The following is a 12,899-nucleotide window of genomic DNA, read 5'->3' as shown; positions in this document are numbered from 1 at the left end:
GGCTTATAATTTATTTAATTCATACCATTAACTTCTATTTTTATATCCAAATTATAGTAAATACGTTTAAGTTTCATCGTCAAACGTTAGCAATCGATAATAGTTATAATACTTTGTTGTAGATGAAATTTTTTATCAAAACTGCCGATTATGCTAATTCAAAAAAAAGGGTTCCTAATATGAGACACAAAGATTTTTTTCATATAAGATGGATCTTATCCACTTGGACCTTACTAGGTTAAAATTAGGCTCCAGACTGAAAATTCAGTTGACCAATCGAATGGTTCTTATGATACTCAAAAACTTTGGTACGTAACATTTTTCTCCAAAATCTATTCTCTTCGAGATATTTTAAAGTTTCAGTGCTAATGCTGAAAGGGATAGCTTTCAAACCTCATAATTGAAAAATCCTCAATAAAGAATTTTATTATAGCATTTTGGAAAGCACTCGAAATTAGAATATGCAATAATAAACAGGAATTTTTGAGTGTCATATTATGAATTCCATAGTTTGCGTTTTCACATTCGCCAAATCTAATATTTATAATTAAGTAAATTATCACATCCCGTATTTTTTTATTAATACGACTTTACTCTATCACTGCATACAGTATTTATTATCAAATATTTATTTATTTTATAATAAACAAGATTTAAAGACCTATCTCGATAAATCTAGACAACATCCAATTTCAAAAGAATTTTTTTTTTATGACTGCTCGCGTGATCTAATAATAAATTTTTTACTAAGTAGATTTCACCCCAAGGATGGTACCAACCACATGCGTTTATTAATGTAGCAGAAACCTCGCTACTTCATATTAGGAACTTATCTCATAATAGGTAACTTTACCCTAATAGTTCTAATTATGGGCCGAGTCTTAATTTATAAGTCAAGTTTTTGCAAAACTAAATATTTTGCAGACATGCATATATTAAGAGGTTATAGGATTCTAGCGAATGAATAAAGAAGATATTCAACGCTTAAGGTAAAATTTTTATTTAAGGAGATAGATAAATAATATATTTTTGATTTAAAAATGTATATTGTTATTAAAAAATTAAAATATAAAATTAGAATAAACATAAAAATAAATAAGTAATAATAGCGTAAAGTTCTAAATAAATGCATGGTAGACAAGATTTGCCGTTAAACATTTAAAATTAAAAAGTAAACAATTTTTTTTTACACTTGTTATACGTGCAAATTATAGAGGTAACTTTTTAAAGTTTTATTTTCCACGAAAATGAACATATTTGAACTTAAAAATTACGTTTGTCCAACAAGATTCTTTGTTCTTTTTGTTATAATTTAAGGAAAAGAAATAAAAATCGGAAATAAGTTTCCATAATCCATTGCCGAATGATATTGAAAATATTACTTAAAAGCTCGAAATTGATAAACTGACTTCTCGTGACTACTGCTTTAAAAACCGGTTTGAGAAAAATGTGCATAAATTCAAAAATTACAACACTTTTCAATGTAATTTTGCATTTTACTTTTTATTTTTAAAAACTCATTATAATATTTATCTCTTTAGAAATTTTACATGTTGAAAAATATCTTAATTTCAAATTTTGCTAGTGTCCTGTAATCCTTAATAAAATTATAGAAAATTTTTTATATTCTTTAATTTTTATTCTTTTAATTTGTTGTAATATAAAATCACTTCCTCAATTATTACATTTAGAAAAAAAAGCAAACAATTATCTATAATAAGCTTTGTATACATCTCTTTAATAATTCTTTGAAATTATTCTTACTCTTAATATATAGATTCAGTAGACCGAACGTATAATAACATACATTGAAAACGTACATTAACATGTATTAACATACGTTACATACGTTAACCCTTTCGGTACGATAGAGATCGATCGCGAACTATTACTTAGTGCTTGAGAAACTAGAACTGTTGTACCACTCTTTTGTATGTATAGCTTTAGTGGCCAAATAAAATTTGATAATAGAAATAAAAATTATGTAAATAGAATATATAAAAGAATGATATAAAATAGAATATAAAATAAAATTGAGTTTATTTCTTCAATGTGTACATATCAAAAAGGAAACTCGGTTGTAACTCATCCGCTCACATCCGTCCATCCCTTTTGCTCACTTAATTATCACATCTAATTTATTACACCAATTATTACATCTATTTCATACAAAAAAAAATCAATTTTCGTGCCTAAAACATTTTCTCCTTTTTTCTTCTCATTGACACCTCTTTTTTCAACTACAGTCTGACCTATTCTCTTATCCTTGATTTTCTTCTTTTATAAAAAGTTTGGTTTCTCTCACTTTTATTCCTGCTATTTTATCTTCTTCAATTTGCCGCCAAGAAGTAAATTCGGTTAATCATTACTTAATCACACATCCATCCATTTATCAAAGCTCTTAACTTATTCGTCGCTTAATCGTTCTATTTTCTTTACAATACCTAATTTAATTGTTAAAATCTGATATTACTGTGGCATACCGTTATCTCCTTATTTGCAAATATCTTTCAATTTCCTCTTCCCTCTAATACTCTTTTTATATCTAATATTCTTTTTCTTACTTCCTCCAATTTGCGACACGAAAGTTCCATTATCTTCCCATTGATTCTGCATAACCTCATTTTCTTCACATTCTTCATTCTCCTTCACTGACATTCCTAAGCAAACCCCATGCCATCTCCTTGGGTTTGTTTTTTTATTGCTGCACTAAAAGTTTTCTTCTCGCTTTCACAAAATTTTAAACATACTATTTCACTTTAAGTGCAGAAAGTGTATATTAGTTTAGCTATAAAAAGAAGCTCTTGTCTCCTTGATCCTCTCCCTAGCGAGAAATAATAATAGAATCGACGTTGAATCGACATTAAAATGATGATTTCGACGTTGAATCGATGTCTCTTCGTTCTATTCTTGTCTCTTCGTTCTATTCTACTCTTTCTGTTCTTGTTCTTGTTACTAGCTAGGTAACCTTTAAATGTCTCCATTTTGTATATTGGATCTGCCTCTCTCCTCAGTTTTCTTAATTCCTCTTTTTCTTCTTATAGATTTTGCTTTTTTCCTTTATTTTTTTGTAGTAGCTCACCTCTTCCTTTTTTATATGTACCTTCCTTTTCTCTGTCTTCCTATTAAATTTTTGCATCTTCCTATTTCTCCTTTGCATATTTTTTTTCACTCCTCCGGCTGACTTAAATCCTTCTTTCCTTTACCTCAAACTTCCTCTTCATTGTAAAACTTTCATCCCCTAACTTCTTTTTCTTTACTTTTATTTTCCAATTACTCTCTTTACGATGTTATTTACTGTTTCTTCCTTCTATCTTTCTGGCTAACTTAAATTCCCTTGCTTCTTCTTCTTCTTCATTCCGTATTACTCTCTCTCTCTCTCTCTCTCTCTCTCTCTCTCTCTCTTTCTGTCCTCTTCTTTCTTATATTTCTACTTCTCTATATTTATGGCAAGTAAACTAAATAAATTTTGATAACTCACTTTCTTTTGCTATTTCATGGGTATATAATTCATAATGTAACTTAACTTCAGTAACTTATCATCCTGCCTCAACTCTATAAAATTCCTGACTTCCTAACCTCTAATATGCTCCTTAAATTCTTATCTCTACTTTTATTTATCTCGTACTTCACTATCTTGCTTGACATTCTAACACACTGCTTATACTTTGCAATAATTATCTACCTTACTTACGCTATCTGTACTAATTATCATATCAATATCTTATCCGTACTACGCATCTCTCTTTCTTCGCTACCCTAGCCTCTATTACTCTAACTTTTAGGTATCAAAGTTCTACTTTATTTCTTAATGTCCTTGTACCCACGCTTTTTCTACTTCTTCATCCTCTTACTTATCTAATTTCTCCTTAATTACTCTAGCTATTTAACTTGCTTCCCTATTATCGCAACAAATGCACTCAGTTCCTTTCAGCCACAAATTCCTTTCACCCACACACGTCATCCAACCAAATCCAAGATGGAATATAAGATAAAATATAATATTATCACCGAATAAGATACAATGCGCATTTTACTGTCCATTGTAACCGACGCGACGCGACGCTCATACATATATGAATGTTCGACAGCCGTCGACTATAGTGAAGCTCGTACTCCAAAAAAGTTAACGTACATTTAATTGTACCATCTCATAATTGAAACTTATGTATCTAAAGTTTTTTAATATAAAATTCACAATTGGTTTAGTGAATATAATAATCCTTGTAAAGTTATTGTATGTACTGTTTATATGGACATTAACAAACTTTTTTAATTGTTTGATCATTAAATTTATACGAATTAATAAACCCATTTTAATCTTAAATAACTTATAATTGCGACGGTCATTTTATTATCACAAAAGCTAAAAAATTAGCAGTTTTTATTTTCCTAAGAGAAAGTTAAATTGAAGAAATTAAAATTGCGACCAGAAATCGAATAATGTACTAATTTGTATATAAATACAACACTGACAATACTTTGAATTAATAAACATAATACACAAATGTCAGCTTTGTGCAATAATAACGGTTGAGTCACTACGCGAGTTACTAAATTGAAAACAGTATCTTTGAAATGTAATTTAGTCGAAGAAAGTAAAATATTTCCCCCGAAATGTGACTGAGACCGTGTAAAGAAGCTCTGAATACTAATAATACTAATTCATTATACATCCGCATAATAACTTAAGCCATAAATAAAAACCTACAGAAAAAGCGTGATTATTGTTCAAGATCTGAAAAGGTGTGTCTGCGAACTGTAATTTACATTTGACTTACATTTGAAAGATGCCACTTCGGATTTAGTAATCTGCTAGTGACTCAACCGCTATCGGACTGAGGCCAAATAAACGACTATACATGGAATTTGGAAATATTGTTACGCTGAAGATGACTCCAAGGTGAGTCCAAACGTTTGTATTACAAATAATTATTTTTATGTTTAAAATATTTAACAAATTTTAAAAGTGTTTATAATTGGAATGCATTAATAACTGCACTCTCTTTCTCTCTTTTGATTCTCATTAGCTATGTTTAAGCTTTATACTTTTTAAAGTCCATTGTTCTATTATATTTGTTTGTTTACATAATTAATTTCAAATGAGTTAATTTTTAATTTCAGCTAATTATTTTCAAAACACACAGACCTTAACTTATTAAAGCTTTCTCCCTCAAGTTCAAAATTTATCTATATAAGAATAATAAAAGAAAAAAAAATACGTTCCTACATCCTGCATTAGAAAATAATATTTCATATAAGCTCAATGTACAGATAAAATATTAAATTTATTCGATGATCCATACGATAATTGTTTTGTTACTTATAATTAGAGTAATCTAATTTTTTTAAATTACATTTTAATTTAATAATACTTTTCTTAAAACTAATTTTAATCTAACTCAAGTTAATTTAATCTTAATGCAACTTTTAATTTAATTTTTCGTTCATGTACCTTTTAACGTAACTAAATCAATTTTGTAAGCTATTAACTTTAACTTAAGTTTTAAAAAGATATTAACTCAGCCAATCCCGATAAGTATGCTTTGCGCGCGCGTATGCATGCGTGTATAAAATTTATACATTTATAAAAATATACGTGTTATATATTTTTTCAACATACATTGATTCTCATTATCGCAAGCGAAAAAAATTGTGCAGGTTGCACAATATCTATCTGAACGTTATATTAGAATAATATCGAATAAGAGCGGTCGTTACATATAAAACCGACTTATATACTCACTGCGTCGCTTTTTGCGTCGCGTAATATTGTTTACGTAAGTAACAATCACCTCATATCCGAACGAATCCCGACGAATAGGGAGGGGGTCGTATGAACGAATCAACGTACAGCAATTTAACAATTGTAAGATTTGAAGGAGCTTATCAAATGCAAAATTTTCAAATTTCTATTTTAATTCTTAAATGCGACAGATCATTCCAAATAACTGTTTCAAGATGTAATTGTCATTTCTTTATAATATTTATCAATAATTAATTCAGAAATATTTTCCTTAAAATTGAACAACTCAATGTGTTTTATAAGTATGATTTTACATTTGATGATGCTATATTAATAATACAGATTTGTAACTCTTTTTCATGACGCATATTTTAATTTACAAGATAACTGTCATAAAAAATGTAAATTACTTTTTTTTTTACTTACTTACATCTGTTTATAAATATATTAATGCAAATAAGTTTAATAACTTTGTGTAAAAAATATTGTCGACATAAAAAGTGCGATGCGACGTAACGCATTTTACCTTATTTTGTATCACAGTTTATAATATGTGGAAAACGATAAAAAGAGAATTAAATGCTTTTAAATGCTCTCGGCAAAGTGTGTTTTCAATGTACTATATAGATTTCGTGCAATAAGAATAGTTCGCAAACACTTACAATGTGTTCATCGTGCGTTCACTGTTTCGTTGCTTAAAATACAAACATTTCTGTCTTCAAAAATTAAAATAAAAGCTGAATATTCAGTTTCCACTTACTAGCGTTTTTCTTTGAGATTATTGTATGGCGCGTCTTACTAGCAAACATCGTCGGTGAGTATCGGTTGATCAAACAATAGTTTGCTCGCATGATAAACTATCTAGATAGATAAAAATAGAAAAAGATACGGATATCGTGTCTATAAGGCTCGGTTAGCATTCATTGCAAGGAAGAGAATTCGACACGGCTTATTCAAGATGCACAGTTTTATAATACAATGTTTCATTATAATCCTTTCTTTAATTTTAATGCTAGGCGATATTATTCATCCGATGGAAAATTAAAAAAAAGTAAGAGACTCACCGATGCCTTCGACGACGTAGCGATCCTTGGCGTCCATGTTTGTGAGCTCAGTGACACTCACAACAATTCTAACGCTCATTGTCCTGCCTGCGTCCAAAAGTCTCTCGAGTTCTGCAGAGCGTCGCAATGTCGGTCATTCGGTGTCTTCCAACCTGATTGGCAAACAATAATGACGCATGTTAAACATACGAGACTTGAGTTTTAACGATCTTCTTCAGAACCCATTAGTAATATTATACATTACTATACACACAACTTCCAATAACAATACTTGATGTTTCTTTATTAACACCAGGGTTTCCCCGTTTCAATAGTTTAGTTTGAAGTTTAGAGCCGCATTCTTATAAAGAGCATGATCGTGCATAAATCTTTTATTTATTTCGTGTGTATCTAATTCTGTTATTTCAGTTTGTCTCAATGATAGACTTTTCAACAGTGCAATACCCTAACAGCACAGATCTCCCAGGGACATCCATGGGACATTCCCTGGATGAAGTGTGCTGTTAGGTTATAAACGAGTAATCGTCTGCATGAATAAATTATGTAATGCAGGATTATGTAATCGACGGTACAATTAGGATTACACTTAAAAATAAATCAAAAATATCAAATCAAACTTTCCCATATACCCAGCAAACACCACGTTACATGTAACGTAAATGTTAGTTGTAATTTCCCACTCAACAATGTAACTGTTATATAACACACTCGTTATATAACAGTTACATTGTTGAGTGGGAAATTACAACTAACATTTACGTTACATGTTGTGTTTGGTGGGTACATATATTTTCTCCTACATAGCATAAATCTCCTAGGGATATCCATGGAACATTCACCGGATGTCCTTAGGACGTCCTTTGAATAAAGAAATGCTTTGTAAGTGTTTTGGACATAAATCATTCAAAACAAATTTCAATTTTTTAATTTTAAATTTTTAAGTTTGAAATTTGTTTTAAGTAATTTATGTCCAATAATATATAATAATTATATTTGTATATTTTTTAGACGTTTCCGAATGATTTTATATATTGTACGTCGAATTTATTTTGCCAGCGACTACTTTTTCGTTTCATAGTGTATTAAAATGTATAAAATTTAAAAGGATATAAAAATATTTTTATTTTTTTAATGTTTAAAGTTAATTTTTCAAAACTTATTACTGTTGTACGTGTCACAAATTATGAGAGATTCCTATGGGAGTAACATTAAAATTTACGAAAAACTTTGATCCGCTCTGAATTTTCATTCGAAAACATTTCATAGTTATCTTATTAAGTAAAATTAAAGAGTCGTTCAGGATTTTTCATAGTTTTAGTAAAATTGAAAATTAATCTAAATTGATCCAAATTAAATTGTCGAATCGTAGATGGAGAATCATTCAACACAATCAACAACCAACCTGAGACGATCTAAAAATCCCCCGAAAGTGTCTACTTCGACGAGAGTGCACTCGATGCGCGAGAATCGGTAATGCGCGTCTGCGCGAGCCGAGAGTCGCGACGAGTCTGCGAAAACGGGCCCCGACACTTTCATTAACAACAACACAACAAACGCGAACAAGCGTCACGCGCGCGTAACGCCGCCGCCGTTCCGAAACTTTAGTAAACGCGTGCGCAAATCTCGCGAATTCCTGGAGCGTTACTGCGAAGGCCGTTCAGACGCGATCGCTGATCCAGGAAGACGATGAGACGTGTCTGATGATATCTCGACAGGAAAAAGACACTTGCAACGTCCTCCACGAGTAAGGCCGACTGTCGCCTTGAAACGATGGGTGTTTTCTTCAAGAACAGCCGATGATATCTCTCTCTCTCTCTCTCTCTCTCTCTCTCTCTCTCTCTCTCAGCTTTGTTTCCTTCTCAGGCTTTCGTGGATGTTTTTCTTCAATTTCGATCCTCTCTCTCTCTCCCTCCAAAACTTTCTATCTATCTTATATTATCTGTCCCTATTCTGCTTTTCTTGGAACTTTTTCTGCTAAAGCTACCTTCCTCAACGTCGTTAAAATACAGCCATTGTTGCACTGCCTCTGAGAAATGTCTCTTTCTTACTTCAATTAATTTTAGAATTATTTTAACTATTTCAACTTCACTTTGTACGACGAATGTTATACAACCTTTTTTTTTAATACACAAGTCTATCTTCGTTATAAATGTCTTTAAATTTTCAAGTATTCTAAGTTTTCTCAATTTTTGGTAAGATTATGTCGTTTGCGTCTGTTTTTCACTTTCTTATCCGATTTTTTGCACTTTTCTCAGTTTCGTAAGTTTTCTTCGTTTTTTTTCCTCTTCTACTTCTGCGTCTTTTCCTCGAGCTGTCAAATCCCGTTAAATTGATTGATTTATGGAACTAACTCGGTCTCTTCATCTACTTCATCTTCTTCAAATGCTTCCGCTCGTTCAACTTGATTGGTGGAACACTTTGCTTCTCACTAAATTAGTAGAATCAACGGCTGCTTTGGCTGCGGTGACGACGTTTCATTACGGGTCTGCAACGCGTTTTCCGTGACCTTGACGAGTCCCACCCGACGGTGTTGGTAGCACCAGCATCAATAGCAACAGATTGACATTACGTAAAGCCAAAGTTGCGACGACGCTCAATTCGCCGACCCAGCGTCGCGACGTCCCGCGGTGCTTGCATGAACACCTCGGGTGTCATTCTATTGGCTATTACGAAGAGATTATCAATCTCCACCGAATCCAGAAGTGGAAAGCAATTTGGAAATGAGAACCGATCACAGAGATCGCGAAGAAAAGAAGAAATAAGCAATCTTTTTTTCAGAAACGTTTCTTCAAAGGGAAAAAAGTGAGAGAGAAAGAGAAAATAAGTATACGTCCTTCGCTTTGATAAAAATGTCACTGATAGTTCTTTAATAGTGTTTTCGGAGTCTTAGAATATCTCCAGAAGAATTTCTTGAAATCATCGTGAATCGTTTTACGTGCAACTATCTCTTTCTCATTAATAGCATTTCTTTCTAAGCACATATCATTATATATTTCATCGAGGAATGTATTTATAAAAATTTTTCTTTAGCACGTCTAATAATCTTTTCAAGAATTTTTCTCCGACATGTGTTTCCGTTTATGAATACTCCGGCTGAAAGTAACCTTTTGAATGTTTTTTTTCCGGCAAATGCTTCTGTAAATTTCTCTTTCAGGTAATCCTTTCCTGTAGGATAGGCTTCTTTAAGCTAATAATTGAAAAACGTCTTCTTAGGAAGAAGAGATATTAACTCTTTAAAAAAAATAGTTGTTTACGAAGAGTTGAAATGTCTCCTACGAAGTTTTCTCGATTATCACTTTTCTGTCTCGGAAGCGAGTCGAAAAAATCTCATATTTTATTAGTCTAATCCAATGTTTTCATATTTGTCTCTCAGAAAGTTTCTGCGTTGTAGACCAGCCATCTTCTTTCGCGTCGAATCAATTAATATTCTTTACACACCAATCTTCAATATGACAAATCGTTCCGCTAATAGATTATCATCTAAGGAGATTATTATTCTTTATTGTACGATGTGTGGAGGAAAACAATCTGCTTTATATTCATCACGAACAGATACTTTACTACCACGACAATTTCGGTCATTGTGAAATCTTTTCTGAAGATATCGAAGTATTATAAATTTAATAAAACTTGAGCATTGCGCACAATGAAGAAATATTAGAGATTAGGAATAACAATTGGATTTTTAAAATTGGTCTTCTCAATAAACACTAAAATAAATAATAAATTGTGTTGTGTATTGTGCGACACATTTATACCTTACATCTTATATTCGTATCCATTGTGTGTTAAATTTAATGTACATTAAGGAAATCAATTCTAAAATTCTAATTCCCATTCCTCATATTTAATATTTCTTCATTATACGCTTAATTCTCATAATTTTATAATTGAAGGTCGAATATTTCATTTCAATATTTAATATTTATCACTAATTCTAATTACATATATTTATTATATATTATTCTAAAATCGTTTAAAAATGTTTTACTCTAATCTTTCAACTGCGTATTACGTTTGATAAATGTGGAATTTGTTTCATGCATATAATAATAATTGACCGAATAACTTTCCGTAAATAGCTAAACAGAGAGAGAAAGAGAGAAAGGAAGAGTGAGAGAGAGAGAGAGAGAGAGAGAGAGAGAGAGAGAGAGACAAGTATATGATAAGGCAGATCAACTGGTATAACCTCAACGAATTCACTTTCGTTGCTACAGGCACGCGAAAATGATCTCTGGATTTATTTACGAAATCGGCGCGAGGATCATTCGTGCATATTTACGCTGTAGATCGAATTCACCGAAGATATACTGGTTTCGGTCTCGGAACTTTAAACGCGACTTTCGGAATTAAACCGATCGATCAGTAGGCCAGAAACGATATTCTCCTAGATCGCTGATACGAAGTGTGTTTACGAGATTGCGATCAGCCACGTGGTGGACGGTGGAATTACAAGTATGACTGGTTCCGAAGTAGCACGTGCCATGTGATTCCGCGAAGAATACAATGCGCGATGCACAGTGCAGTAGATTAATTTTCGATTTACAAGTCTTCGAAGACCAAATGTTAATACAATCTGCAACGGAATGCTTTCAATCTGATTAATAATCATTGGTTATTGGTGAACTTAATAATTAAATTTATTAAAAGGTACTGTTTCGGCAAATCAAAGATCTTCAAGGCTACCAAATCTCCCACAGTATGTAAAACCGTTTGTGCAAGTAACGAAACTGCAGAGCAGAAATTTATAGAGTTGTTGAATACCAAGTAAATAAAATCACTTGGGTTTATTATTAACAAGTGAAAGATGGGATATAATAACAAAAAAGAATCTGGCAATCTAGCGATAAGATAATTTGTCAAGAAAAATCGCGCTACCATTTATCACATCTGAAATCGGATCTCTACATTAGAACACGCAGTCGATCATTCTTTGAGAAACTCGTGCATCTTTTTCGAAAATCAAGATTCAGTCAGATATATACATGAAATCAGATTTTATTTCTTCAGAATTTCGTACATTGCAAGTCTCGAAATTGTCGCCGGATTCTTCCACACAACGAACTATTATCTCGCCCCGCTATCACTGCGAGACATCCCTCGATTTGAAAATCCTACGCGATTTCGTAATTGACGTCTGGCACAGCTTTCCGCAAGTGACGGCAAAAAACAGGAGACAGTGAGAATAACGCGCTCGGACGACAACCTCGCGGTCGCGCGGTCAGTGCGTAGTGACAAATAAATCGCTACGCTGGAAAACAGAACCGACAATCGACGAGCGGACGACAGGACTCACTGCACGCGACAAGAATCTCGGGAGAACCTGCGACAACTGTATATACGTCAGACTGGCGGAAAGCCAGTCGTTCGCCGTCGTAACGACAGGTGTTGTTGGAGAACCTGAGGTGGGGTGAGTGCGCAACGAGAGGTTGCCCGGGTGGGGACTGTATCTGGCCGAAAGTGGGGTAAAAACCTTCGCTGAGAGGAGTCGACCTCAGTTGTTGCTGCTACGCGCAGCATCTATATGTCACGAATCCTTGATATGACTCGGATCTCGGATAGAGATATTCCTTTCTTGCCGTATTAGAGATGGGAGGTGAAGAAAAAAAGAGGATGAAGGTTAAGAGAAAACGAAAATGAGATTGGAAAGATTAGGATGAATCTAATTTAAAAAGCTGACACATTTAACCGCTACACGTACGCGTCAGCCGTTTGAGGAAGAAAATAGGTCAATTTTTCCCAGTATACGAAAATGGATTGAAAATTTGTAATCCATTTTAATTCATTTGAATACATTTTGGATGAGAATGCAGCAAACTAAATCATTTCAATCCTACGTCATGGATTAAAATGGATTATTGGTTGAATTGTAGCCATAGATTTTTAAATGATTGTAAAATAAAGATAATATTAGATAATTTCTAAGTAAAATTATTAAAAATATTAATCAAAACGTATAAACAAATGTATTATCAATAACATACAAAATAAATAATGTAATATAATATTTTTATTGAAAAGCATTACTAAGTTATACCTCATTAAATCTTTCTTGTTGCTCCATAATTTTACCGTCACTCTCACGAACA

The 12,899-nt window shown here is 32.4% G+C and overlaps 1 protein-coding gene across 7 annotated transcripts in view; it reads right to left on the bottom strand.

Moving 5' to 3' along the window:
- Positions 1 to 12,167, bottom strand: part of LOC105194120 — a 153,776-nt gene extending 141,609 nt beyond the window's left edge. The window contains exons 1-3 of one of the 7 annotated variants that reach the window (XM_039456846.1): positions 11,000 to 12,167; positions 8,213 to 10,290; positions 6,811 to 6,962 (exon numbers count right to left, since the gene is read on the bottom strand). In XM_039456846.1, coding sequence (XP_039312780.1) covers positions 6,811 to 6,889 — 79 coding nt within the window. In that variant the 5' untranslated portion in view covers positions 6,890 to 6,962; positions 8,213 to 10,290; positions 11,000 to 12,167. Of the gene's footprint in view, positions 1 to 6,810; positions 6,963 to 8,212; positions 10,291 to 10,999 lie in introns of those variants that run through there. The other 6 variants (XM_039456847.1, XM_026138805.2, XM_026138806.2 and 3 more) reach the window with 6 other exon arrangements.
- Between the last annotated feature and the right edge of the window lie 732 nt (positions 12,168 to 12,899).

This window comes from Solenopsis invicta, chromosome 13 (genome assembly GCF_016802725.1).
Source record: "Solenopsis invicta isolate M01_SB chromosome 13, UNIL_Sinv_3.0, whole genome shotgun sequence".
NCBI classification, from domain to species: Eukaryota; Metazoa; Arthropoda; class Insecta; order Hymenoptera; family Formicidae; genus Solenopsis; species Solenopsis invicta.
The sequence above is the reverse complement of the archived record's forward strand: the minus strand, read 5'-3'. Positions and strand labels throughout refer to the sequence as shown.